Genomic DNA, 27,533 nt, shown 5'->3' on the forward strand with positions numbered 1-27,533 from the left:
TATGGTGCAATGTTTCAAAAATCCAGCCTCACCCTCAAGTACCTGCCCTGTTTTGGAGACAAGTTTTGGATCTATTCATGGACTTACACATTCTGGAGGTAACTGTACAGTTCATGTGATCATTGACAGATACGTATGGTCATGCACTAAGTACGATTGTTCCTCATGGGTACGAACTTGCTCAGTGTGCCAAAAGGCAGGTCACCATGTGTCTAAGTCATTAGTGAACTAACACAACACTTTGCTGACATACTCATTGACTTGGTGGGACCTCTACCTACAGCGAAGGGTCTGTAAGTACATTTTCACAGCAATTGACCAATATAGTAGCTGGGCAATAGCTGTAACCATTACAGACATTTCTGCTGAAACAGTGGCACAAACTTTTTTTTTACCAACTGGATTTCCTGCTTTGGATGTCCCACCAGCATCACTGCTGATCAAGGACTAGAATCTGAGCCAGTTTTGTTCCATGAGCTTACCAATCCCTATGCTTTCAACTGCCACCACACTACCAGTTATCATCTGGGCAGCAATGAGATGGTTGAAAGGTACCATCACACTCTGAAATCTACCTTGACATGTTCTTGAAACTTGTTGGATGTCCACTCTACATCAATCTCTAATTTTAGTGGGACTGTGGACTGCCATTAAACTTGATACTGGAGATTCTGCATTGGAATTTGTTTATGGTGAACCCTTCCAACTGCCTTGGACTTCAAGCAACAACACGTGTGTTCTCTATGTGATCTTCATATCTCTCAATTTCAACTGTCACTGGCAACTTGGCATACGGACACAAATATTTTTGTCCTTAAAGATCTTCATATGTGTTCACCTGTTATGCTACATATGGAAATTGTCAGAGCACTGTGACAGATACCCTATACTGGCCCTTACAACATCTTAGGACACACTTTGAAAGTACAGTTAAATGGTAGACCCACTATTGTGTCTTTGAGACAGATTGACTTTGCCTGCTTGCTGCTGGGAGATCCTACAATGGACCACCATTCCAACTGTAGCCCGATGCCTACACTCAACAGTACAGGCACCGACACAGTTCCACCCCACTGGGACAGCTTCTGCTGCACTTGAATGCTTTACTGATGTTGCCAGAACCATCTCCAGTTTGAAACTGGGCTGGTAGAATCATACAATACAAGTATCCATTTATACCTGAATCTCTGCTCTACCAAGGGGAGGAGGGGGGCTGTATGATGACACAATAAGTAAAGAGAAGCACAGGATATGAACAGTTCATGATATTGTTTGTTCTATGGTTCTTTATTTACCAACCAAGTTCACATCCAAGTGATTGCTGCTTTTGCGAGTGCACAATAGGAAATTGCAATATTTCACCGTCATCAGCTTTGTACCGGTTTTACTGTAGATAGTGTTCCCATAAATTCTTGCCATATAAAGCTCTGCAGGCTCTTGTATACCATCTTCACACATAAAGGGCAGTCAAATGGAAATGAGACAGATGGGAAAAGTAAGTTAACTGTTAATTATTTCAAAAGTAATTGCCATAACTATTAATACATCTAACTCATAGTAAGACCAGACAGCTGCTGCCTTTAGGGAAAAATTTTCATGATTTCCTATGAAACCATGGTTGTACCCAGATATGCACCTCATTGTCTGAAGCAAATTAATAGCCACAAGTTTTTTGTTCAGGGCTGGCTCAAAAAAGTATGGAAAACACATGGAAGATTGAGACTATAAGGAGGATGTGTAAGAGCTTCCCAGTGAAACATACTCAAAACCTTGGTAACATGTGGGCCCACATGTCTGTGACAAGCTTATGAATAATGTCTTCTTGGTTGTAAAAACTATTCCACTCATCACAAAAAACCACCCAGGAGTTTGGCAGACACTACTCATTGCTCATACACACAAGGGTCATTGTTGTTATCAACAACTCAGCACATGTAATTGACTCTTTCACATTTCACAGAAAATGTAGATTGTTCTCGCTGATTTGTAACACTTAAGTAAACATTAGAAAAGCTACTGTCTTGTGCTTGGAGTTCAGCAGAACTGCAAATGCATGATGGCTCCATTGTTGGTGTGCAGGTAATGAGATGAAGTATGCTGAACAACCTGTAGTAGGTGCTGATGTTCATTGTGGAGTCACCAATATGAAGAGAATCCAGGTAGGTATATCCAAAGCAGAATAATGTAAGCAGCAAGTGCAGATAATATATACTTTATTGCTGATGTGACACACTGGAGAGCACGTACACAAACTACTGTACAGAGGGAGCTGCCAGCCAAAGTTAGTGCCATATCAGAGCTCTGCTCTGCTGATGCAAGAGCTGGCTCCGGCAATAGATGGTTGAGGCACCACATAGTGTTTTCGTTGTGGATAATGATCCTGCAAAAGATACAGGTAATGAGAAATTCATCAAATCTGAATCTGCAATGCTGATTACAACAAGTACCACAGTCAGTTAGTGAATTCATCAACCTTCAATTTTCTAGCCATGTGGCTGATGGACATTCACCAGAAATAGTGGGTTTACTGTCTCCCACAAACATTTCACCAGTGGGCTGCATCAAAACGCCTACAACACATCCTCAAACAGTATATACCACAACAGCCATACCTGTAGTTCAAAACACCAGAAATTTCACATGCTGCATATGACATATGTGACAACAGTTTACAATTTCTACTTACCACTAGCACATGAGACACTCAGACTCTTCTATTATTTTCAGACATTATTGGTATCTCCTCCACTGTTTGCAAATATCAGCACCTCAAGGGCCACAAGCTTTGACATGTACACAATCTGGGGGCCGACACATACAAATCTAAAATAGTGGGTTTATTGGTCACCTTCAATCATTATTTAAATATGCTTAATTTCAAGAATTCTGCATCACGTCTGGTTCAATCAGCTCCCTTTCACAATTGAAAGTGCCCTGATTTCAAACAACAGTAAGTAATGTCTTTTCAGTTGCCTGCATCTGATCAAATGCACACAGCATCTTGGAAAATGACGCTGTAGGTGTGGTACCTCAAACTGTTGACACTGTCACAGTCATTTTGAACAAACGCTACTAGAGTGCAGCAGTTTCCACTAGCAGAGCAGATATGCAAGAATGGGTGCCCTCTAGTGACTAATAAGAGTAACTCATTCAGCTCAATGACCAATGGGGACTGCACAAAAGTCTCAACAAGCTGCCAAAAATTTAGTGTCGGTATCATTTGTGTTTTGGACAGCAAGTAAGGAAGTACACCTCACATTGCAGTTACCCAAACAACAGTACTGAGCGAATTTAGCTGCAATTGGCTGCTCTGAGAAGTGCCTATATACCAATGTTCATAGAAGAAAAATACGTAGCTCACTGGATGATTCCAATACTTTCACAGTTGACCACAACCAACAGTCGATCAGCCAAGGAATCATCCTTCACACCCAGCATAGGCAATGTAAGCATAGATGAAATATGTACTTGTCACTGCTTTCCAGGCATTTTCCACAAACCAGGACTATTGTACATCACAGGAACTCGTATTTCAAGTTCTCGTGGACTCAGGATCATATGTTACTTTATTGCTTGTGGATCAGAACAGGCTTACTTTAGACAACTATTGGCTTACAGCTGCTAACTACTCCAAAATTCCAATGCTTGGTAAAGAAACTGTGGAAATTTGTGATAAGGTCTTTTAGGACCAAACTGCTGAGGTCTTCGGTCCCTAAACCTACACACTCCTTGTTGTTGTTGTTGTTGTCTTCAGTCCTGAGACTGGTTTGATGCAGCTCTCCATGCTACCCTATCCTGTGTAAGCTTCTTCATCTCCCAGTACTTACTCCAACTTATGTCCTTCTGAATCTGCTTAATGTATTCATCTCTTGGTCTCCCTCTATGATTTTTACCCTCCACGCTGCCCTCCAGTGCTAAATTTGTAATCCCTTGATGCCTCAGAACATATCCTACCAACCGGTCCCTTCTTCTAGTCATGTTGTGCCACTAAATCCTCTCCTCCCCAATTCTATTCAGTACCTCCTCATTAGTTACGTAATCTACCCATCTAATCTTCAGCATTATTCTGTAGCACCACATTTCGAAAGCTTCTATTCTCGCTTTGTCCAAACTATTTGTTGTGCACGTTTCACTTCCATACATGGCTACACTCCACACAAATACTTTCAGAAACGACTTCCAGACACTTAAATCTATACTCTATGTTAACAAATTTCTCTTCTTCAGAAACGCTTTCCTTCCCATTGCCAGTCTACATTTTATATCCTCTCTACTTCGACCATAATCAGTTATTTTGCTCCCCAAATATCAAAATTCCTTTACTACTTTAAGTGTCTCATTTCCTAATCTAATTCCCTCAGCATCACCTGACTTAATTCGACTACATTCCATTATCCTCATTTTGCTTTTGTTGATGTTCATCTTATACCCTCCTTTCAAGACACTGTCCATCCCATTCAACTGCTCTTCCAAGTCCCTTGCTGTCTCTGACAGAATTACTATGTCATCGGTTTATCTCAAAGTATTTATTTCTTCTTCACGGATTTTAATACCTACTCTGAATTTTTCTTTTGTTTTGTTTACTGCTTGCTCAACATACAGATGAATAACATCAGAGATAGGCTACAACCCTGTCTCACTCCCTTCCCAACCACTGCTGCCCTTTCATGTCCCTCGACTCTTATAACTGCCATCTGGTTTCTGTACAAATTGTAAATAGCCTTTTGCTCCCTGTATTTTACCCCTGCCACCTTTAGAATTTGAAAGAGAGTATTTCACTCAACATTGTCAAAAGCTTTCTCTAAGTCTACAAATGCTAGAAACGTAGGTTTGCCTTTCCTTAATCTTTCTTCTAAGATAAGTCGTACAGTCAGTATTGCCTCACATGTTCCAATATTAATACAGAATCCAAACTGGTCTTCCCCAAGGTCGGCTTCTACCAGTTTTTCCATTCGTCTGTAAACAATTCGTGTTAGTATTTTGCAGCTGTAACTTATTAAACTAATAATTCAGTAATTTTCACATCTGTCAACGCCTGCTTTCTTTGGGATTGGAATTATAATCTTCTTCTTGAAGTCTGAGGGTATTTCGCCTGTCTCATACATTTTGCTCACCAGATGGTAGAGTTTTGTCAGGACTGGCTCTCCCAAGGCTGTCAGTAGTCCTAATGGAATGTTGTCTACTCCCGGGGCCTTGTTTTGACTCAGGTCTTTCAGTGCTCTGTCAAACTCCTCATGCACTATCGTATCTCCCATTTCATCTTCATCTACATCCTCTTCCATTTCCATAATATTGTCCTCAAGTAAACTGCCCTTGTATAGACCCTCTATATACTCTTTCCGCCTTTCTGCTTTCCATTCTTTGCTTAGAACTGGGTTTCTATCTGAGCTCTTGATATTCATACAAGTGGTTCTCTTTTCTCCAAAGGTCTCTTTAATTTTCCAGTAGGCAGTATCTATATTACCCCTAGTGAGATAAGCCTCTACATCCTTACATTTGTCCTCTAGCCATCCCTGCTTACCCATTTTGCACTTCCTGTCGATCTCATTTTTGAAACGTTTGTATTCCTTTCTGCCTGCTTCATTTACTGCATTTTCATATTTTCTCGTTTCATCAATTAAATTCAATATTTCTTCTGTTACCCAAGGATTTCTACTAGCCCTCTCTTTTTACCTACTTGATCCTCTGCTGCCTTCACGACTTCATCCCTCAGAGCTACCCATTCTTCTTCTACTGTATTTCTTTTCCCCATTCCTGTCAATTTTTCCCTTATGCTCTCCCTATAACTCTGTGCAACCTCAGGTACTTTCAGTTTATTCAGGTCCCATCTCCTTAAATTCCCATCTTTTTGCAGTTTCTTCAGTTTTAATCTACAGTTCATAACCAATAGATTGTGGCCAGAGTCCACATCTGCCCCTGGAAATGTATTACAATTTAAAGCCCGGTTCCTAAATCTTTGTCTTACCATTATATAATCTATCTGATACCTTCTAGTATCTCCAGGATTCTTCCATACATACAACCTTCTTTTATGATTCTTGAACCAAGTGTTAGCTATGATTAAGTTATGCTCTGTGCAAAATTCTTCCAGACGGATTCCTCCTTCATTCCTTTCCCCCATTCCATATTCACCTACTCCGTTTACTTCTCTCCCTTTTCCTACTCTCGAATTCCAGTCACCCATGAATATTAAATTTTCATCTCCCTTCACTATCTGAATAATTTCTTTTATCTCATCATACATTTCATCAATTTCTTCATCATCTTCAGAGCTAGTTGGCATATAAACTTGTACTACTGTAGTAGGCGCGGGCTTTGTGTCTGTCTTGGCCACAATAATGTGTTCACTATGCTGTTTGTAGTAGCTTAGCCGCACTCCTATTTTTTTAATTGATTATTAAACCTACTCCTGCATTACCCCTATTTGATTTTGTATTTATAACCCTGTATTCACCTGACCAAATGTCTTTTTCCTCCTACCATCGAACTTCACTAATTCCCACTATATCTAACTTTAACCTATCCATTTCCCTTTTTAAATTTTCTAACCTATCTGCCTGATTAAGGGATCTGACATTCCACACTCTGATCCACAGAACGCCAGTTTTCTTTCTCCTGATAACAACATCCTCCTGAGAAGCCCCTGCCCAGAGATCCGAATGGAGGGCTATTTTGCCTCCAGAATATTTCACTCAAGAGGACGCCATCATCATTTAACCATAGAGTAAAGCTGCATGCCCTCTGGAAAAATCACGACTGTAGTTTCCCCTTGCTTTCAGCCGTTTGCAGTACCAGCACAGCAAGGCTGTTTTGGTTAGTGTTACAAGGCCACATCAGTCAATCATCCAGACTGTTGCCCCTGCAACTACTGAAAAGGCTGCTGCCCCTCTTCAGGAACCACATGTTTGTCTGGCCTCTCAGCAGATACCCCTTCATTGTGGTTGCATGTACGGTACAGCCATCTGTATCGCTGAGGCATGCAAGCCTCCCCACCAATGGCAACGTCCATTGTTCATGGGGGGGGGGGGGGCACTACTTAATCTAACTTGAACTAACTTACACTATGGACAACACACAAACCCATGTCCGAGGAGGACTCAAATCTCTGACACTGACAATCTTCTTGCGCCAGACACATGTATGGGTCACGAAGCTGTCCCCAGCTGTCTTGGCAAAACAAAGACCTCTTACATCCAGCAATATGCTTTGCCAAGTGACGTGCCATAACACAGTGATGTAAATATAATTTCTACGCCAGGTGCCATGATGACTGACTGGAGTCCCAGTGGTGCATGTCCTGCCACCCACAAGTACTCAGTGAAGATATTCACATTGTAGTGACAAATTCTGCCACCGAATGTAACAGCAACACCAAATTTAGTGGGAAGAGGTAGAAGGCAGCGTATTAAGACTCGTCCGAGCTTTCCAAGTGATTTATTGTTTCCAACTACAGTGGGCCCCATTCCTCTCGATCTTCGTCACTGGGTCCTACAATGCTGAGGACACCACTTCGCTTTCTGCAAAATGGCTTGGTGCAGAATGGCTAACTCAGTGACCTGTGCACGCACCGCTGTGTGTCGGCCTAGTACGGCAGCGGAGATGAGGCGTCATCAGGATGCCGGCAGTTGACTCAGCTGTCTGTGACCCTGCCGACTCAGCGCCACTCAGTGTGAACTGCAAGCGGCCAGCTGGGTGCTTCTTGCCAGCCTGGCTAAGATTGCAGTGACAACAAGCACCCGCGGCCAGTGGGCCCCTTCTGCCTGTGATTTGCAACATGCAAAACTGCTACATATACTCTTTCAGCAATTTGACAGCCCTGTGGCCTCTATTTTACTTCGCAACTATTGATATGCGTAAAACTATTGGTATGCTTAAACTCACTGCAATCCGGCCCGCACCTGTCTGTAACGTGTGCTCAGAATATTGCACAAACTAACTTTCCCTATCCTACACGGTGGTGCTGATACACCATTCCCCTCTTCAAAAAGAACCAGTCCCCGGTTCAACCCTTAAGTAGCTCTTAACTTGTTTTGTTTGGCACCTATGGCATATTTCCTTACTATTAGGAAACTTAAATGTAGTCTTGTGCCCCTTAAAACCAAGACATAAAACAAAACGTAAAAATTCCTTACTAGATGACCACTACTCAATCAACCCCTTACCTACTCATCTTACGCCCTCAGCATCCAATCTATTGGGACTTGGGCTACCCTTGGTTCCCTCTTGGAATTAGCTCTCCATGTGATCAGAAAGAAAACAACACATAACAAAGTTAAGGCTGCGATGACACTTGGCACAAAGGTGCTCAAAATAATCGTTGTTTGCCGTTTCTGTTCCCTATACTAAGTGACATGTTGCACAAGCTGTTTGGCTGATATGCGCCCCTCTTCCTCTAAAATGAACTTGTTTACGGATCTCAACAGACCTGGCTCCAGAGTGTAATTTACCAAGGCCAGATTCTGCCTTGGCAGAAACTCTTAAAGTGGCTTCTGGCCAGTACAGCTGTGGCTGTGTGATATTCAATTGCATGGCTCCTGAAATTAACACTGGCAGATGGAAGGTTGGTCCTATTATGTTACACTTAGTTTCATTGATTAAAATTGCGCCCCCCTCGAGCTCTATACATTTCGCTTCTGCAGATACTCCCCACTCAAAACAACTTGCTACTACTACCGAATTCTTGTAGGTGGAGAAGATCCAATGCATCCCAATCCATTGCAAGCTCAATTTTGGCTCCACAATGTCCCTTGGACAGTCTATTCCTTTCCCCTTGACTAAAAATATAACTGCACCATGCCTATATCCGGATTGGTCCTTACCACCCTGGCTGGACATACCCTTACCTTCCCTCTAAGGTAGCTTCGTAATTCCTCCCTTGCCATCTCGACATACCGGTTTCTAGTTGCCAAGATCAGTCACACCTCTTTAGTTTTCACTTCCACAAACTTGCTCAACGCTCCCAACTTCACTTGATATGGGTGGACCCTGTTAACACGGAAACCTCGCGCTCTTCCCCATAACTGGGAATTGGTCCAAAATATACACTCGTGCGCCATCGGTTGTTTCCCTTACTGTTGCAACATGGTAGAAAAACAGTAAAGTTTGCTCACTGGCCTCCATTATTAAATATAACCCAGGCGGTAGTTCCTTCTGCACCTTGCACTGTCAGCTACTGCTTGCAAAAGTCTGGTTAACACCACCCTGCTATCTAGTACTTCTAGATGTCCCTGTAGGGTTTGTAGGTTACGATTTATTAAGTCTTCTGATGCCTTGCGTATTCCTCTACCTGTGCTGCTAATGCACGGAGCACGCGTGTGTTATTGAGGACTTCCCATTCCAATGTTGCTATCTGAGTTGCATGCCAAGCTTGCGTTGCCCTACTCTCCTCTGTGAGTTGCCTCAATGCTTCCATTGTATTGTTCAGTTCTTTTATATTGCTTTCATCTGTGGTTCCAAAAACTGGCCCCCCTGTGTTCAGCCATCCTCGTTTCCGTCTTACCCATGGCACTGCTTCCTCCATCCGTCCTACCTGCTTCAGTAGCATCTTATCAGCCTCATGCAATTTCTAATACTTCGAACACTTCCTCAAGCCTCCTTACTTCATTCTGCATTTCCCATATGTTCCATACCAACCTTAATGCCCACTGGTGACTCGACACCACCACATCTTCCTGCCTTGAGTACAGCACACCTCCATCCAGGTGTTGCACCCTAAGGCGTCCACCCCGATGATGAAGAGATGAATCAGTGCCAATGCTCCCCCTTTAAGTGACCTGAGAACAGGGATCACCATCATCCTTCCTCCCTCTTCAAAAGGACTGCTGTCCACAGCAGGCTATATTCGAAAATACACACAACATATGAAAATACAATGCCTAATTACTCTACACAAACCCAATGAAACATGACAAGAAAATAAAAAAAACTACAAATACTTTACTACTTTCTGGATCGAGAAGCATACAGTTCTTCATGCTGTACTTTATCTTCCTGGTTTTTTCCTGTGCTTAGCACCTCTCTTCACTCACTCTTTCTTCCTCTTTCCTTCCTGTGACATGCCTGGAATCACACTCGGGCAACCCATAAATGGCCGTAACCGCCCAGTGTGCACTATTGTTGTTCTAGTTGGCAGCTGAAGCATAACAACTGGAATCACACTCGGGCAACCCATAAATGGCCGTAACCGCCCAGTGTGTACTATCGTTGTTCTAGTTGGCAGCTGAAGCATAACATTTACCGGAGATGTGGTTTCAACAACTTGGTATGGCCCTTGATACCTCGTGAAGAACTTCTTCCTTTTCCCTTTTTGTGTATAGGGGCTGGACAGCATTACCCATTGTTCCACTCTGTACTGCAGTAAACTTCCTTTCCGCTTTACTGCATCTTCATGCCTTTCCAAATCCTTTGTATTCACCTTTTGTACCCATTTCCAAACATCTCAAATTGTCCTTGCGAATTGACGTACAGATTCAGCGGTCCTTCCTTTCTGTAGCCTCGCCAAATCAAACAGTGATGGCATTTTTCGCCCGTACACTACCTCATGTGGAGACAAACCAGTATTTGTATGGGCTTTTGCATTGTATGTGCATAAAATATGCTTCAAATACTCATCCCACTGATGGCGATGAGAATCCACATAAAAACCCAGCATCTTCCTGATTGTTCTGTGTACCCGTTCTGTTCTTCTGTTGGCCTGTGGATGCAATGCACTCATCATCAACTTCTTTATGTTCAATAATTTACACAGTTCCTTCATTAAATCCAACATGAAGTTCGTCCCTTGGTCAGTAATTATTGTCTCCAGTGCACCAAACTTCAAAATCCAGTTGTTTACTAACGCCTGTGCGACCATTGTTGCCTGTTGATTTGGCATAGCCACCTCGAAAAATGGTCTGTTATTGTCAGAATGAATCTGTTCCCAGATGGTGTTCACCTGAGATGTCCTAAGACATCGATCCCCAGCACAGAGAATAGACATGTCGCTTCTGGCAATCATCGTAGTTGTATCTGTTTCCGGCTCAAATCTGCCCTCTGCACACATGATATACGATTCTTGACATACTGATCCACATTTACTTTCCTACCTCTCAACCAATACCTCTCCGCTAATCTCCTATTCATCGCTCTACACCCTCCATGAGCAGGTAACAAGTGATCATGTGCTTCCTTTAAAACCTCATTCCTCAACTTCGCTGGCACTACTACCCTTGGCCCTAACTTTCGTTTTCCTGCACAGAAGACGTCATACATATTAAATTGTGGCTGTGTCCGATACAATTTACAATCATTGTCCGTGTCATGTAATTCTTGCCATACTGCTACTTCATAATCTATGACTTCTACTTTTGCCACCTTCCTACTTAGTGCACCTGCATTACCATGCTTCTTCCCAGGCTTTTGCACCACCTTGTAGTCGAATTCACTAAGCCTCACAGCCCATCTAGCGAATCTAGTGGATGGATCATTCAACCAAAACAACCACTTCAATGCAGCATGATCTGTCACTACCCAAAATCTTCTCCCATATATATAACATTTGAAATAGGTGATTCCATAGATTACACTAAGCATCTCCCTCTCAGTTGTTGAGTAATTCCTCTCTGCTGCATTCAGCTGCCTAGATCCATAGGCTACAGGATGTTCTTTTCCATCAATTTCCTGACTAAGAACACACCCTAATGCTTGATTCGATGCATCACATGCTAGTATAAACTCATTTTCAAAATCTGGAAACACAAGAACTGGACTTGATGTTAACACTTCTTTCAGTTTGTCAAACATTTTCTGACTCTCTTCTGCCCACTCAAATTTCACACCCTTCTGTAACAATTGTGTCAACGGCTGTGCTAAATCTGCAAATCTTCACGAACTTTTGATAGAAACTGCAAATTCTGATGGATGACTGCACTTCCTTAACTGTTTTTGGTTCCCGAAAATTCCTTACAGCCTGTACCAACCTCGGATCTGTTTGCACTCCGTCCTTACTGATAATGTTACCCAAATATTTTACTTCCTCTAATGCAAAATGACACTTATCCAGGCTCAATGTCAAACGAGCTGCCCTTAACCTCATAAAAACTTCCCTTAACCGCTGTCTATATCACTCCATACTACATGAAAACACTATAATGTCATCACCCAAATAGACCAGACAATGCTGTGGTTTCAAACCCCTCAATACACTGTCTAGCAACATCTGAAACGTTGCCGGAGCATTTTTCAAACCTAATGGCATTCTAATGTGCTGGTAATGGCCTCCAGGAGTAGAGAACACAGTTTTTGGATGATCCTCTGGAGCCACCTCAAACTGATGATAACCACTTGTCAAATCCATCATACAAAAGCAGGCCTACTGGTTCTGTCCTAAGTGATCCAAAGTCTCCGATATGTTTGGAATTGGGTATGCGTCTGGCACTGTCTTATTATTGAAGTATCGGTAGTCACAACAGAACGTGTATTTCTTAGTTCCATCCATAGATTTTTTAGGCACAACAACAATGCCCACTCCCCAGCAACTATTACTATGCTCTATAATACGGTCTGCAAACTGCTGATCAGTGAAATCCTCCATAATCAGCTACTAATAGCTCAGTATTCTGTATGGTTTACGGTAAAGAGGTGTTTCATTCCCTGTTGGAGTCCTATGTTGAAGTAATGGAGTTGCCTGTAACGGCCCTTGTGGATAAAACAAATCCTTAAATTCCCACTATAATTCTTCCATATGCTCTCTTTCTCTTCCTTTCAAATGCTTAATTTTGTCATGCAATGCAGTTTTATCAAAAGTTAGTGGTTGATCACTTCGCCTACCTCTCAAACACCAGTCTTCATCATCTGGCAAATACAAATTTGCTACTAAAACTCCTTTCCTCAAATTCGCATCTACAGCGCTAAAATTATCCACGTTCACGGGAACTACTCACCCGTCATTCCCCTCCTGTACGTGTACAACACTACATGTCACAAAACAACCCAATGGACCCAAAACTTCATTAACCTCCAATGGTTCAATAACACATACTGCACCCACAGGTAGATTTGACTCCACACTTACCAAAACAACTTCCTGCCCCTAGCAGACACACACTCATGTAAATTAAGCATTAATGCTAATGTAAGCGGTTCAATTGGTTTGTTCATTATGTTGACCGCCCCTCATGACAGCTCTGCATTGATAACAGTTTCCCCTAGCTGAAATAACATTCCACTAAGCTCCACAATTCATTGTCCAAGGTCAATTTTGGCATGATGTTGATGCAAGAAAGCTACTCCTTGGATCATGTCGTTGCCCTCGCTTACCCGTGGTACTTCCTCCATGCATGCATTAAATCGGACTTTCTCTATTCGAAAGTCAACTGTCACCGAACCCAAAGGCATGACCTCCTTATCCCCCACTCCACGCAACCTATAACGTGGTGGGTCTAGCTTCCTTCATCCCATTATATTCTTAGTACCCACTGACACTTGCGCCCTGTGTCCAACAAAATCTTAAACTTTTTAGTTCCTCACTGAACATTCCACCTCTGCATATGTATTCATAGCATTGAAATTAAATGGGAGCTCCCTTAGGTGTGTCTTGGGTCCCCTCTTCCATTTTAATGCCTGTCTACCTCTCCTATCTCCACTTCTCCATCCTCCCCACTGCCAATTGCCAGCCCTTCCATTATTCCTCGGTGACTGGGTACATTGGCTCTGCACAAATCCCATACGACCACACTTAAAACATTTCACACCCACTGTTTGCCTCTCATGTACCCCTGTTGCCACATCTATTTCCTCACATTGAATTGCCAGCTGAATGGCCGAATACAAATCTTTCGGAGTCCCTTCACACACTTTCCATGACATATGCACCGGTAACCCTCTCAAAAATACATCAAGTGCCCTTTGCTTGGTCTTCTCAACAGAACACTATTCACTTTATCACTCTGAGCCAACTCGTAGGTATTCTCCATCGTCTCCCCATCTCTTTGACATTGTACTTAACCTTTCTCTACAGTACCGAGCGCTATTATGTTTTTGGTACTTTCTAAAAGCCCTTCCTTTAACTGCTTAAACTGTCCTGCCTTCCTTAAGGCCTCAGAACACTTTACATATGTTTTCGTTTCATCCATTAATCTAATCTTGGCTACATGTAACGATTGTGCTTCGGGCCAACTATTCATCACCGCTGAAGTGTCCAACTCCTTCAAAAATGAAGGCACATCCTCAGGTGCCTTGCCAGAAAACTGAATAAAGTCGCAGCAGCTGGATCAATCTCCTGCACCCTAGGCAACAATGACAGATCAGATGTGGTTTCCCGCTCACTTTTAGATTTTAATTCATTTCTCAACTGTGTATTGTCTGCTGTCAATTGTGCTACTTTTTCCAACAAAAGCCGCACTGCTTCTGGTTCTGTCAAACCTTGCGTCCCTAACTCTGCCATTGTGTTGCTTTCCTTCCCAATTAGTCCCGAAACAAAACATTTAAGTACAAGAAAACCCGACTCCCTACACCTCAGTGTCATTACACTCGATAACATCATACTCAAACCAGTACAAAAGTAATTAAATGCCACGAAAAAAAAATCTTACTGCCCCAAATATGATAATACTTATTCTGACAAAAAATAATAATAATATGCCTACGCAAAACATATAAAATGGCCAGCCATGAGCCATACTCAAAAACACAAAATTAGGTAAGAAAACGTCCAATACTCAAAAGAAAACTGGTCAAAACTTACCACATCTTGTGAATGTAATGCGGGCGGTGAGCTCGAACGTTGTACTGGACAGACAACGTCTGCTATTCTGACACCAAATGTAGTGGCAACTTCTGTCACCGAATGTAACAGCAACACCAAATGTAGCCTGAAGAGGTAGAAGGCACCGTATTAAGACTTGTCCGAGCTTTCCAAGTAATTTATTGTTTCCAACTACGGTGCCCCCATTCCTCTCGATGTGTGTCACTGGGTCGCGCAATGCTGAGGACACCACTTCGCTGTCTGTGAAACAGCTTGGTGTGGAATGGCTGCCTCAGCAACCCGTGCACCCACCGCTGTTGTCGGCTTTGTACGGCAGCGGAGATGCGGATTCATCATGATGCCAGCAGTTGACTCAGTGGTCTGCAAACCTACCAACTCAGAGCTGCTTGGTGTGAGCCACAGGCAGCCAGGTGCGTGCTTCTTGTCAGCGTGGCTAAGATCGCAGTGACAACAAGCGCCCGCAATCTGGAGTCTGAATCTGTGGCCCTCGCCCCAGGATGCCTCCAACATGTGCTGGAAGCCATGATGACTGCCCGCGGTAGCGAACCGTGGAGTGGCCTGCCGCTGGCTGGCGACGGACCCCGCGTCAGCCTCAGAGGGTCGCACTAGTGACACGCCGTGGACTGGAACGCTGGCGCCCAATCTGCTGCTGCATGTAGCATGTGACACGCCCCACCATCTAGGAGAGCTGCCACACTTGAATGAATCTTGTTAGAAACCCACACCCTTTTATATGCGGCGTCCGCCTCTGTTTTGCCATATGCGGCACTTTCGCGCCACATACTCATAACACGCTAGGTTTGCCAGTGGGACCCTTCTGCCTGTGATTTGCAACATGCAAAACCACTATGTATACTCTTTCAGCAATCTGACAGCCCTGTGGCCTCTATTCTACTTCGCAACTGTTGGTATGCATAACTCACTGCAATGCAGCGTGCACCTGGCTGTAACTTGTGTTCGAATATTGGACAAAACTAACTTTCTCTATCCTAAACGGTGGTGCCACTACAACAATTTGAAGTGGGCTTTTCGTGATTTAATGGTTTATTATCTGCATTGAGTGCCCCTACCTGGACCCTCTCCCCATTGGTGACTCCACGATGAATGTCAGCACCTATTACAGATTGCTTAGCATACTTTATCTCATCACCCATATGCCAACACTGGATACATCATCCATTTACAGTTCTGGTGAACATCAAGTGCAGGACAGTGACATTCTTAAAGTTTTGATTAATGCCACAAATCAGTAGGAACAATATACATTTTCTGTGAAATGGAAAAGTGGTACTTACGTGCCATGCTATTGTTAGCAACAATGACCCTTGAGTACATGAACAATGTGTACTGATTGCAGACTTTCTGGGTGATTTCACTAAATAGTGTACCATGTTTTCATACCAACAAGGCACTACTCATTAGCCTATCATAAACATGTGAGCCCACATGTTGCCAAGGTCATTTCCAGTACACTGCTGAAGTACTGCTGGGAAGCCCTTACACATCATCCACACAGCTCTGATCTCGCACCATGCGATTTCCATATTTTTTTGAGCACTGAAGAAAGATATTAGTGGCTGTCAATTTGCTTCAGATGAAGAGGTGTATGCAGGGATGCAATGAAAATTCTGTAGGCAGCAGCAAACAATTTTCCAAGAAGGCATTGATCATCTTGTCCCACAGTGAGATAAATGTATTAACAGTTACAGCAAATACTTCTGTCTTACTTTTTTTCCCCATTTGCCTCTTTTCATCTGACTGTCCCTTATACAACTGCTGTGACATCAAATTTAACAATTAAAACTTCAATATCAAAGAAATTAACAAAACTATTTATTGTTCAGTTTGCCAATCAGTGCAACATCAAGAGTATTTGAGACCCATGATATTCCACTACTGCTTCTAAACCTCATTGAAACAACTCCATGGCAAAGAGCGGATAAGGATGGAACAACAATTAAATATATTGGTAAAATGTGGTCATCTTATTGTTTTTCAAATGCTACAATATGAGTTATAAACTAACGTTACACAGCACCCTTATATTCCAGATGGAAGTTGGAAGAAGGTGAAAGATGATGACAAAATCAAACTTACTCGAATTGAAGGTATAGTATGGCTAACACTCAGACAATTACTGCTGGATCCAAAATGTCCAACATATTATGATATGAATGAGTACCGTAAACAACAACTACTGAAAGTAAGTATTATGAAATGCTGTAATGGAATTTTCAGATTACTGTGCTTTCTACACATTGAAGTACTAAGTAGACTGTTTTAATGGACTCTTAGGTTTTACAACTCTACCATTGTGCCAGTTTCATAAGTGTGTATTCTTGCATCAGTTAATGCATCTATGTTGTAAAACAAAGTTGCAGAAACTACAGTCAATTATTTCAAACAATTACAATCAAAGAGGAAACTCTAAATGACGCTAATGAGGCAGAATTGTTTTAATCTGCTGTTATTTAAAATTTGGTCTTCAGCCTAGGTTCCACTATACAGAAAGAAATGAACACTCCTGTACACTGAATACTTTTCTGTTTGTCTTCAGCTTCAACATATTACCCTCTCCATGTCAGTTTGTTATCACACAGCACCTTCCTTGTCAGTTGCTGAGATAATTGAATGAGTGATGGGATGATAAAGCTTTTGGAATATATTTAGAGCACTCAAATTACATCAAACATGTATGTGTGAAAATGTAGTTGCCCCTGCCAGATCATAGGTAAAAAATTTTAGCCTCATCTCCTGTTGTCCTGCCTTTTCTACCCCTTTTCTAGACCATGCTCCTCCTTTGCCCTCACTTCTTCCTTTTTTATCCCACTCCAACAAAGATAATCATGCATTACAGCCATGTCACAGAATTGAGACACACAACGGCACAGTAATCAGTGCCCATGCATTAATTCTTTGTTTCTTAGCAACTTCATAAGGTGAGCTTGTTTTTGTGCTTATTTGTCCCTAATTACATTCCACAGTGAGTGGTGATCTTCAAACATTCCAAGTTTCCACTCTACCCAATATTTTCTGTTACCACGAAAATACTAGAAATTAGGATACAAGCCATCAAAAAAGAAAAAGAAGTTTACTCCATGGAGTTTTATGTATACATCAATACTGATGCAACACATTACTGTTATACTATTTGTTTTAAAAATCAATTGAAAATATAATTGTTGTTGTTGTTGTTGTTGTTGTCTTCAGTCCTGAGACTGGTTTGATGCAGCTCTCCATGCTACTCTATCCTGTGCAAGCTTCTTCGTCTCCCAGTACCTACTGCAACCTACATCCTTCTGAATCTGCTTAGTGTAGTCATCTCTTGGTCTCCCTCTACGATTTTTACCCTCCACGCTGCCCTCCAATGCTAAATTTGTGATCCCTTGATGCCTCAAAACATGTCCTACCAAACGATCCCTTCTTCTAGTCAAGTTGTGCCACAAACTTCTCTTCTCCCCAATCCTATTCAATAACTCCTCATTAGTTACATGATCTATCCACCTTATCTTCAGCATTCTTCTGTAGCACCACATTTCGACTGCTTCTATTCTCTTCTTGTCCAAACTAGTTATCGTCCATGTTTCACTTCCATACATGGCTACACTCCAAACAAATATTTTCAGAAACGACTTCCTGATACATAAATCTATATTCGATGTTAACAAATTTCTCTTCTTCAGAAACGCTTTCCTTGCCATTGCCAGTCTACATTTTATACCCTCTCTAGTTCGACCATCATCAGTTATTTTGCTCCCCAAATAGCTTTAAGTGTCTCATTACCTAATCTAATTCCCTCAGCGTCACCCAATTTAATTTGACTACATTCCATTATCCTCGTTTTGCTTTTGTTGATGTTCGTCTTATATCCTGCTTTCAAGACACTGTCCATTCCGTTCAATTGCTCTGCCAAGTCCTTTGCCATCTCTGACAGAATTACAATGTCACCGGTGAACCTCAAAGTATTTACTTCTTCTCCATGAATTTTAATACCTACTCTGAATTTTTCTTTTGTTTCCTTTACTGTTTGCTCAATATACAGAATGAATAACATCGGGGAGAGGCTACAACCCTGTCTCACTCCTTTCCCAACCACTGCTTCCCTTTCATCTCCCTCGACTCTTATAACTTCCATCTGGTTTCTGTACAAATTGTAAATAGCCTTTCGCTCCCTGCATTTTACCCCTGCCACTTTCAGAATTTGAAAGAGAGTATTCCAGGCAACATTGTCAAAAGCTTTCACTAAGTCTACAAATGCTAGAAACGTAGGTTTGCCTTTTCTTAATCTCTCTTCTAAGATAAGTCGTAAGGTCAGTATTGCCTCACGTGTTCCAACATTTGTACGGAATCCAAACTGATCCTCCCCGAGGTCTGCATCTACCAGTTTTTCCATTCGTCTGTAAAGAATTCGCGTTAGTAATTTGCATCCGTGACTCATTAAACTGATTGTTCGGTAATTTTCACATCTGTCACCACCTGTTCTCTTTGGGATTGGAATTATTATATTCTTCTTGAAGTCTGAGGGTATTTCGCCTGTCTCGTACATCTTACTTACCGGATGGTAGAGTTTTGTCAGGACTGGCTCTCCCAAGGCCGTCAGTATTTCTAATGGAATGCTGACTACTCCGGGGGCCTTGTTTCGACTCAGGTCTTTCACTGCTCTGTCAAACTCTTCACACAGTATCTTATCTCCCATTTCATCTCCATCTACATCCTCTTCCATTTCCATAATATTGTCCTCAAGTACATCGCCCTTGTATAAACCTTCTATATACTCCTTCCACCTTTCTGCCTTCCCTTCTTTGCTTAGAACTGGGTTGCCATCTGAGCTCTTGATATTCATACACGGTGTTCTCTTCTCTCCAAAGGTATCTTTAATTTTCCTGTAGGCAGTATCTATCTTACCTCTAGTGAGATAAGCTTCTACATCCTTACATTTGTCCTCTAGCCATCCCTGCTTAGCCATTTTGCAATTCCTGTCGATCTCATTTTTTGAGACGTTTGTATTCCTTTTTGCCTGCTTCATTTACTGCATTTTTATATTTTCTCCTTTCATCAATTAAATTCAATATTTCTTCTGTTACCCAAGGATTTCTACCAGCCCTCATCGTTTTACCTACCTTATCCTCTGCTGCCTTCACGACTTCATCCCTCAGAGCTACCCATTCTTCTTCTACTGTGTTTCTTTCCCCCATTCCTGTCGATTGTTCCCTTATGCTCTCCTTGAAACTCTGTACAACCTCTGGTTCTTTCAGCTGATCCAGATCCCATGTCCTTAAAGTCCCACCTTTTTGCAGTTTCTTCAGTTTTAATCTACAGGTCATAACCAATAGATTGTGGTCAGAGTCCACATCTGCCCCTGGAAATGTCTTACAATTTAAAACTTGGTTCCTAAATCGCTGTCTTACCATTATATAATCTATCTGATACCTTTTAGTATCTCCAGGATTCTTCCATGTATATGACCTTCTTTTATGATTCTTGAACCAAGTGTTAGCTATAATTAAGTTACGCTCTGTGCAAAATTCTACGAGACGGCTCCCTCTTTCATTTCTTAGCCCAAATCCATAATCACCTACTGTGTTTCCTTCCCTCCCTTTTCCTACTGACGAATTCCAGTCACCCATGACTATAAAATTTTCGTCTCCCTTCACTACCTGAATAATTTGTTTTATCGCATCATACATTTCATCAATTTCTTCATCATCTGCAGAGCTGGTTGGCATATAAACTTGTACTACTGTAGTAGGCATGGGCTTCGTGTCTATCTTGGCCACAATAATGCGTTCACTATGCTGTTTGTAGTAGCTTAGCCGCACTCCTATTTTTTAAATTCATTATTAAACCTACTCCTGCATTACCCCTATTTGATTTTGTATTTATAACCCTGTATTCACCTGACCAAAAGTCTTGTTCCTCCTGCCACCAAACTTCACTAATTCCCACTATATCTAACTTTAACCTATCCATTTCCCTTTTTAAATTTTCTGACTTACCTGCCCGATTAAGGGATGTGACATTCCATGCTCCAATCCATAGAATGCCAGTTTTCTTTCTCCTGATAACGAGGTCCTCCTGAGTAGTCCCCGCCCGGAGATCCGAATGGGGGACTATTTTACCTCCGGAATATTTTACCCAAGAGGACGCCATCATCATTTAATCATACAGTAAAGCTGCATGTCCTCGGGAAAAATTACGGCTGTAGTTTCCCCTAGCTTTGCGCCGTTCGCAGTACCAGCACAGCAAGGCCGTTTTGGTTAATGTTGCAAGGCCAGATCAGTCAATCATCCAGACTGTTGCCCCTGCAACTACTGAAAAGGGTGCTGCCCCTCTTCATTGTCTGGCCTCTCAATAAATACCCTCTGTTGTGGTTGCACCTACGGTACGGCCATCTGTATCACTGAGGCACGCAAGCCTCCCCACCATGACAAGGTCCGTGGTTCATTATGATTATAAAATGGAAATATTTTGTATCTTTATGACCAAAATTCCACATTGAGATATTGACTTGAGACATTTCAGTTATAGCAAAAGAAAAATTCCAGTTAACATTGTGCACGTGCTTGACCATCATGATACTTTATGAATCCCTATCACAGTAAGCTCTTGTAGACAAGTGTGACGCACACTGCTTGGTTTAACTCATTTGTGGTTACATCTGAGGCTTCCAATTGCGCTGTTTTGTCACTTTATGTAGAAATTAACTTCACAGCCCATTCATAATACTCACTGCTGAGATCCGCCCCACCCCGTGTTGGTATCGCACATTTTTCAATCCTATTTTTCTTCCTTATTTTTGGGTGAAATAAAGAAGACGTCTAAATGTTTTTGGGGATATCACTCATCTGTCTGTTGCACAGCTGACAACAATTGTTACAGTTTGCTTTTAAGGGAACATACCCCCAGAATAACTTTCTTTTAATAAGTATTTTAAAGCTGCTTGAGATCAACTAATTCATTCTCTACATATAGTTTACAAAGAGATATGAGGATACAAAATGGAGAAATAGGCGGCAACATTTTACACTTTGACCATTATTAAATGTATTTATTCATGACTGCAAATACATCTACTGTGGCACTCTCAAGCAATAGCTCTCTCTGAAATGTGTCAATGCATATTCAACCATATTTCATGTCATATATAACCATTTAAACATGATTGATATGAAGATTTTGTCATCTAAACCAGAAATGAATATGCATTGATGCACTTCATAGAGAATGGCACCATAGCCAAAGTTGTGATCATAAATAAATACATTTCATAACTGTCAACGTTGTCATTCGAAAATCCTTTAAGACTACTGACACAAGTAAATTCGTTACATGCAGATTAGAAGATTTACATTTTCCATGCTTACAGTAATTTATAATATTTGTTTTAAAAAATCAAAACCATAACTTTTCATGTACTTATTAGTGAAAAAACTAATGCTGATGTAATTTTAACCTTCTTACCAACAAACTTCTTGAACGACTATATGGTGTGTCACATTTGTCACTTGATATACGCTATGGTCCATTAAAACTGCTACACCTCGAAGATGACATGCTACAGACACGAAATTTAAGCAACAGGAAGAAGATGCTGTGATATGCAAATGATTAGCTACTCAGAGCATTCACACAAAGTTGGTGCCGGTGGTGACACCTACAACGTGCTTACATGAGGGAAGTTTCCAACCGATTTCTCATACATAAACAGCAGTTGACCAGCATTGCCTGTTGAAACATTGTTGTGATGCCTTGTATAAGGAGGAGAAATGCGTACCATCACGTTTCCGACTTTGATAAAGGTCAGATTGTAGCCTATCACAATTGCAGTTTATAGTATCGCGACACTGCTGCTCACGTTGGTCGAGATCCAATGACTGTTAGCAGAATATGGAACCGGTGGCCTCAGGAGGGTAATACGGAATGGCGTGCTGGATCCCAACGGCCTTGTATCTCTAGCAGTCGGGATGACAGGCGTCTTATCCGCATGGCTGTAACGTATCGTACAGTCACGTCTCGATCCGTGAGTCAACAGATGGGGACATTTGCAAGACAACAACTATCTGCAAGAACAGTTCGACGATGTTTGCAGCAGCATGGACTAGCAGGTCGAAGAACATGGCTGCGATTACGCTTTATGCTGCATCACAGACAGGAGCGCCTGCAATGGTGTACTCAACAACGAACCTGGATGCATGAATGGCAAACCGTCTTTTTTTTTTTTTTTTTCCGGATGAATTCAGGTACTGTTTACAGCATCATGATGGTTGCATCTGTGTTTGACGACATGGGGGGGAACGCACATTGGAAACGTCTATTCGTCATCGCCATACTGGTGTATCGTACGGCATAATGGTATGGGGTGCCATTGGTTAACATCTCGGTCACCTCTTGTTCGCATTGACAGCACTTTGAACAGTGGACATTATATTTCAGATATGTTACGACCCTTGCCTCTACCCTTCATTCGATCCCTGCGAAACCGTACATTTCAGCATGATAATGCATGACCAACTGATTTTAATTGATGGAAGGAGAAAATACAGAAATGCAGTAAGTTAAGCAGGCAAAAAGGAAATCAAACGTCTCAAAAATGAGATCAACAGGAAGTGCAAAATGGCTAAGCAGGGATGGCTAGAGGACAAATGTAAGGATGTAGAGGCTTATCTCACGAGGGGTAAGATAGATACTACCTACAGGAAAATTAAAGAGACCTTTGGACAAAAGAGAGCCACTTGCATGAATATCAAGAGCTCAGATGGAAACCCAGATCTAAGTAACGAAGGGAAAGCAGAAAGGTGGAAGGAGAATATAGAGGGTCTATACAAGGGCAATGTACTTGAGGACAATATTGTGGAAATGGGAGAGGATGTAGATGAAGATGAAATGGGAGATACGATACTGCATAAAGAGTTTGACAGAGCACTGAAAGACCTGAGTCGAAACAAGGCCCCGGGAGTAGACAACATTCCATTAGAACTACTGACAGCCTTCGAAGAGCCAGTCCTGACAAAACCCTACCATCTGGTGAGCAGAATGTATGAGACATGCGAAATTCCCTCAGATTTCAAGAAGAATATAATAATTCCAATCCCAAAGACAGCAGGTGTTGACAGATGTGAAAATTACTGAACTATCACTTTAATAAGTCACAGCTGCCAAATACTAACACAAATTCTTTACAGATGACTGGAAAAACTGGTAGAAGCCGACCTCAGGGAAGATCAGTTTGGATTTCGTAGAAATGTTGGAACACGTGAGGCAATGCTGACTCTACGACTTATCTTAGAAGAAAGATTAAGGAAAGGCAAACATATGTTTCTAGCATTTGTAGACATAGAGAAAGCTTTTGACAATGTTGACATGAATACCCTCTTTCAAATTCTGAAGGTGGCAGGGGTAAAATACAGGGAGGGAAAGGCTATTTACAGTTTGTACAGAAACCAGGTGGCAGTTGTAAGAGTCGAGGGGCATGAAAGGAAAGCAGTGGTTGGGAAGGGAGTGAGACAGGGTTGTAGACTCTCCCCGACGTTATTCAATCTGTATATTGAGCAAGCAGTTAAGGAAACAAAAGAAAAGCCCGGAGTAGGTATTAAAATCCATAGAGAAGAAATAAATACTTTGAGGTTCACCTATGACATTGTAATTCTGTCAGAGACCTCAAGGGACTTGGATGAGCAGTTAAACGGAATGGACAATGTCTTGAAAGGAAGATATAAGATGAACATCAACAAAAGCAAAATGAGGATAATGAAATGTAGTTGAATTAAGTAGGGTGATGCTGAGGGAATTGGATTATAAATTGAGACACTTAAAGTAGTAAAGGAGTTTTGCTATTTGGGGAGCAAAATAATGATGATGGTCAAAGTAGAGAGGATATAAAATGTAGACTGGCAATGGCAAGAAATTTGTTAACATCGAGTATAGGTTTAAGTGTCTGGAAGTCATTTCTGAAAGTATTTGTATGGAGTGTAGACATGTATGGAAATGAAACTTGGACAATAAATAGTTTAGACAAGAAGAGAATATAAGCTTTCGAAATGTGGTGCTACAGAAGAATGCCGAAGATCAGATGGGTAGATCACATAACTAATGAGGAGGTATTGGATAGAATTGACGAGAAGAGGAGTTTGTGGCACAACATGACTAGAAGAAGGGATCGGTTTGTAGGACATGTTCTGAGGCATCAAGGGATCACCAATTTAGTACTCGAGGGCAGCGTGGAGGTTAAAAATCGTAGAGGGAGACCAAGAGATGAATACGCTAAGCAGATTCCGAAAGATGTAGGCTGCAGTAGATACTGGGAGATGAAGAAGCTTGCACAGGATAGGGTAGCATGGAGAGCTGCATCAACCAGTCTCAGGTCTGACCCACAACAACAACAACAATGCACGACAGCATGTTGCAGGTCCTGTACAGGCCTTTCTGGATACATAAAATGTTCAACTGTTGCCCTGGCCAGCACATTCTCCAGATCTCTCACCAACTGAAAACATCTGGTCAATGGCGGCCGAGCAACTGGCTCATCACAATACGCCAGTCACTACTCTTGATTAACTGTGGTATTGTGTTGAAGCTGCATGGGCAGCTGTACCTGTACAATCCATCCAAGCTCTGTTGTACTCAATGCCCAGGCGTATCAAGGCCGTTATTATGGCCAGATGTGGTTGTTAGGGGTACAGATTTCTCAGGATCTATACACCTAAATTGTGTGAAAATGTAATCACATGTCAGTTCTAGTATAATATATTTGTCCAATGAATACCCATTTATCATCTGCATTTCTTCTTGGTGTAGCAATTTTAATGGCCAGTAGTGTATGTTTTGCCATCACAATGCTTTGTGACAAATTGTTACTGTCCACACCAAAAACTGCTACAGACAACTCATCACAGTATTAAACTAATCAAATTAGTGGTGTGCACAAAAAGCATAAAAGGTCTAACCTAAATAACATCAGATCTTATAATCAGTGGTTGGTTTATGTTTACATAATGAAAATGATTATGACCTGTAACAGTCCATTTATTTAGAATTCATTGCTATCTTGAAACATTTTATTTTCTCTTTAAGCTTCAAGGCTATCTACATGATGTCTTGGTTGATCAGCTGTCACCTCTCTCAGAGCTACAATATTGGCTGAGTCATATTGCAGTATCACAGGTTCCCCCCACTGGCAAAAAGCCACTAATATTAGAAGTTCTGCCACAGGTAAGAATGCACATCAGTGGAGTTTAGTGGTCTTGTATGCCTTCCTATGCTGTCTGATTATTTCTTATCATACCAGATCAGAGAATCTTTACTGAGAAGAAGTGAAACTCAATGGAAAAGAATAGCTCAAAGACAAGTTAAAGTTCTATTTCACTGCAAGCAAGGTGAAATGGCTGAAATTGCTAAGAGGTAAGATTACCATTATAGACAACATTCTCAGGATAAATGAATTACTGACCTAATGAAATTTTTCTGTAGGCTTAGTTCTGCCTACGATCCAGAAACACTTGAGAAACTCGCTGGTACTGCACCAACATGTGCCGAATGTGGAGAACGTGCTGCTAAAAAGTGTTCACGTTGCAAAGCTCTCTGGTATTGTGGCCGGTAAGAGTAGAATTTAGTTTTCCAAAAAAGAATCGTTTGTATTGTAAGTAACTTGTTTTACCCAGATTTAATAACTATTGGAGGAGAAAAAACAACGTAGGTCTGCTACATAGTGGTCAACACAAGATGATGACCACTCACTATCTACAAATTGTAACCCTCAGATAACACGAAGAAAGCGAAAATGATGTACACTGTGTTTTTGGAGGCAGCTGGGATTCCACAATCTGCATACCTATTAATGTGTGTAGGCTTAGGAGGAAACTAAAAAAAAGCATAACTTCACTGTGAATTAAGAACAATAAGCGAACATACAGTCAGTCTGAAACAGCACATTTGTGAAAACAATATCTGTTGCTAACATTGAGTATCATTTTGCTAAACCCAGTGCTTTGCAACATGGTTGGATCCTCATTTGCAAGCTAGTCAGGATTGTTCCATTCCTAGTGTGTGGTCTGGAGGGGAGTCGGAATCTGTATATTTCGGTCTCCACTTTCAATGTGGCCATATGTACCTACGATTTTGTTATGACTGGGTGTATACGAGGACAAGGAAGAAAATTTCGGGGTATTTCCAGGTTAAAAATACACTTTCTTCCGGGTGAAAATACAATTTTCCATGTTAAGTGACAGTATACTTTCCCTCGGGATCCTAAAACTTATCAATCCTTTCAACGGTTAAGGTTTTATACACCGGCGTAGAACCTCCCGCCACTTTAGGAAAAAACCCCAGAAAAAAAGGTGTTTTGTAAAGACCACGTTTAAAAAGTGACGAACATATCGATGCGCCACACGGCGTGGACAAAGACTTGACACATACACTTGGTCGGTGTGGAGGGGGTAAATGGGCGGGGGATTGTGCGATGTCAGCGGCTGTCGCTAATAAAGACTAAAATAAGTTAGTAGTTTCAATTTTCTTTTTTATATTATTTTCACGTTATTAGCAATCAACCATTAATGTCTTAATGAAGCTATTTCTGTCAGTTTTGTAGAGAAATTTGCTTCTATTAATTTTTTTCCACTGAGGCAGTTAGTTTATTTGAAATGAAGTGTTTGTTCCGCACTGTTGGCTACAAAACAATATTGCAGAGTATGAATTAAAAAATAAAAGTCGAAGTCACCAGATAGCAGAATGTTATGGTACTTTGAGCTGTGGAGTCTAATTTTGAAATGAATAATACGCCAAGAACTGATTCCTT

General features: G+C 41.5%; 1 protein-coding gene and 1 long non-coding RNA gene across 3 annotated transcripts in view; one reads left to right on the top strand and one right to left on the bottom strand.

The window, feature by feature from the left end:
• The window catches only part of LOC126278527 (zinc finger MYND domain-containing protein 10), a 113,063-nt gene that overhangs the window by 59,123 nt on the left and 26,407 nt on the right, over positions 1-27,533 (top strand). Inside the window, exons 5-9 of one of the 2 annotated variants that reach the window (XM_049978703.1) lie at positions 16,588-16,712; positions 16,795-16,946; positions 25,814-25,951; positions 26,028-26,140; positions 26,210-26,335. In XM_049978703.1, coding sequence (XP_049834660.1) covers positions 16,588-16,712; positions 16,795-16,946; positions 25,814-25,951; positions 26,028-26,140; positions 26,210-26,335 — 654 coding nt within the window. The remainder of the gene's footprint in view (positions 1-16,587; positions 16,713-16,794; positions 16,947-25,813; positions 25,952-26,027; positions 26,141-26,209; positions 26,336-27,533) is intronic. The other variant, XM_049978704.1, reaches the window with a different exon arrangement.
• LOC126278531 (uncharacterized) lies at positions 2,197-26,303 on the bottom strand. Its single transcript, XR_007550718.1, has 3 exons — positions 26,190-26,303; positions 14,723-14,849; positions 2,197-2,380 (listed from the first exon to the last, which is right to left on the bottom strand). It is a non-coding gene; the product is annotated as an uncharacterized LOC126278531 (long non-coding RNA).

Source organism: Schistocerca gregaria, chromosome 6 (genome assembly GCF_023897955.1).
Source record: "Schistocerca gregaria isolate iqSchGreg1 chromosome 6, iqSchGreg1.2, whole genome shotgun sequence".
Classification (NCBI taxonomy): Eukaryota; Metazoa; Arthropoda; class Insecta; order Orthoptera; family Acrididae; genus Schistocerca; species Schistocerca gregaria.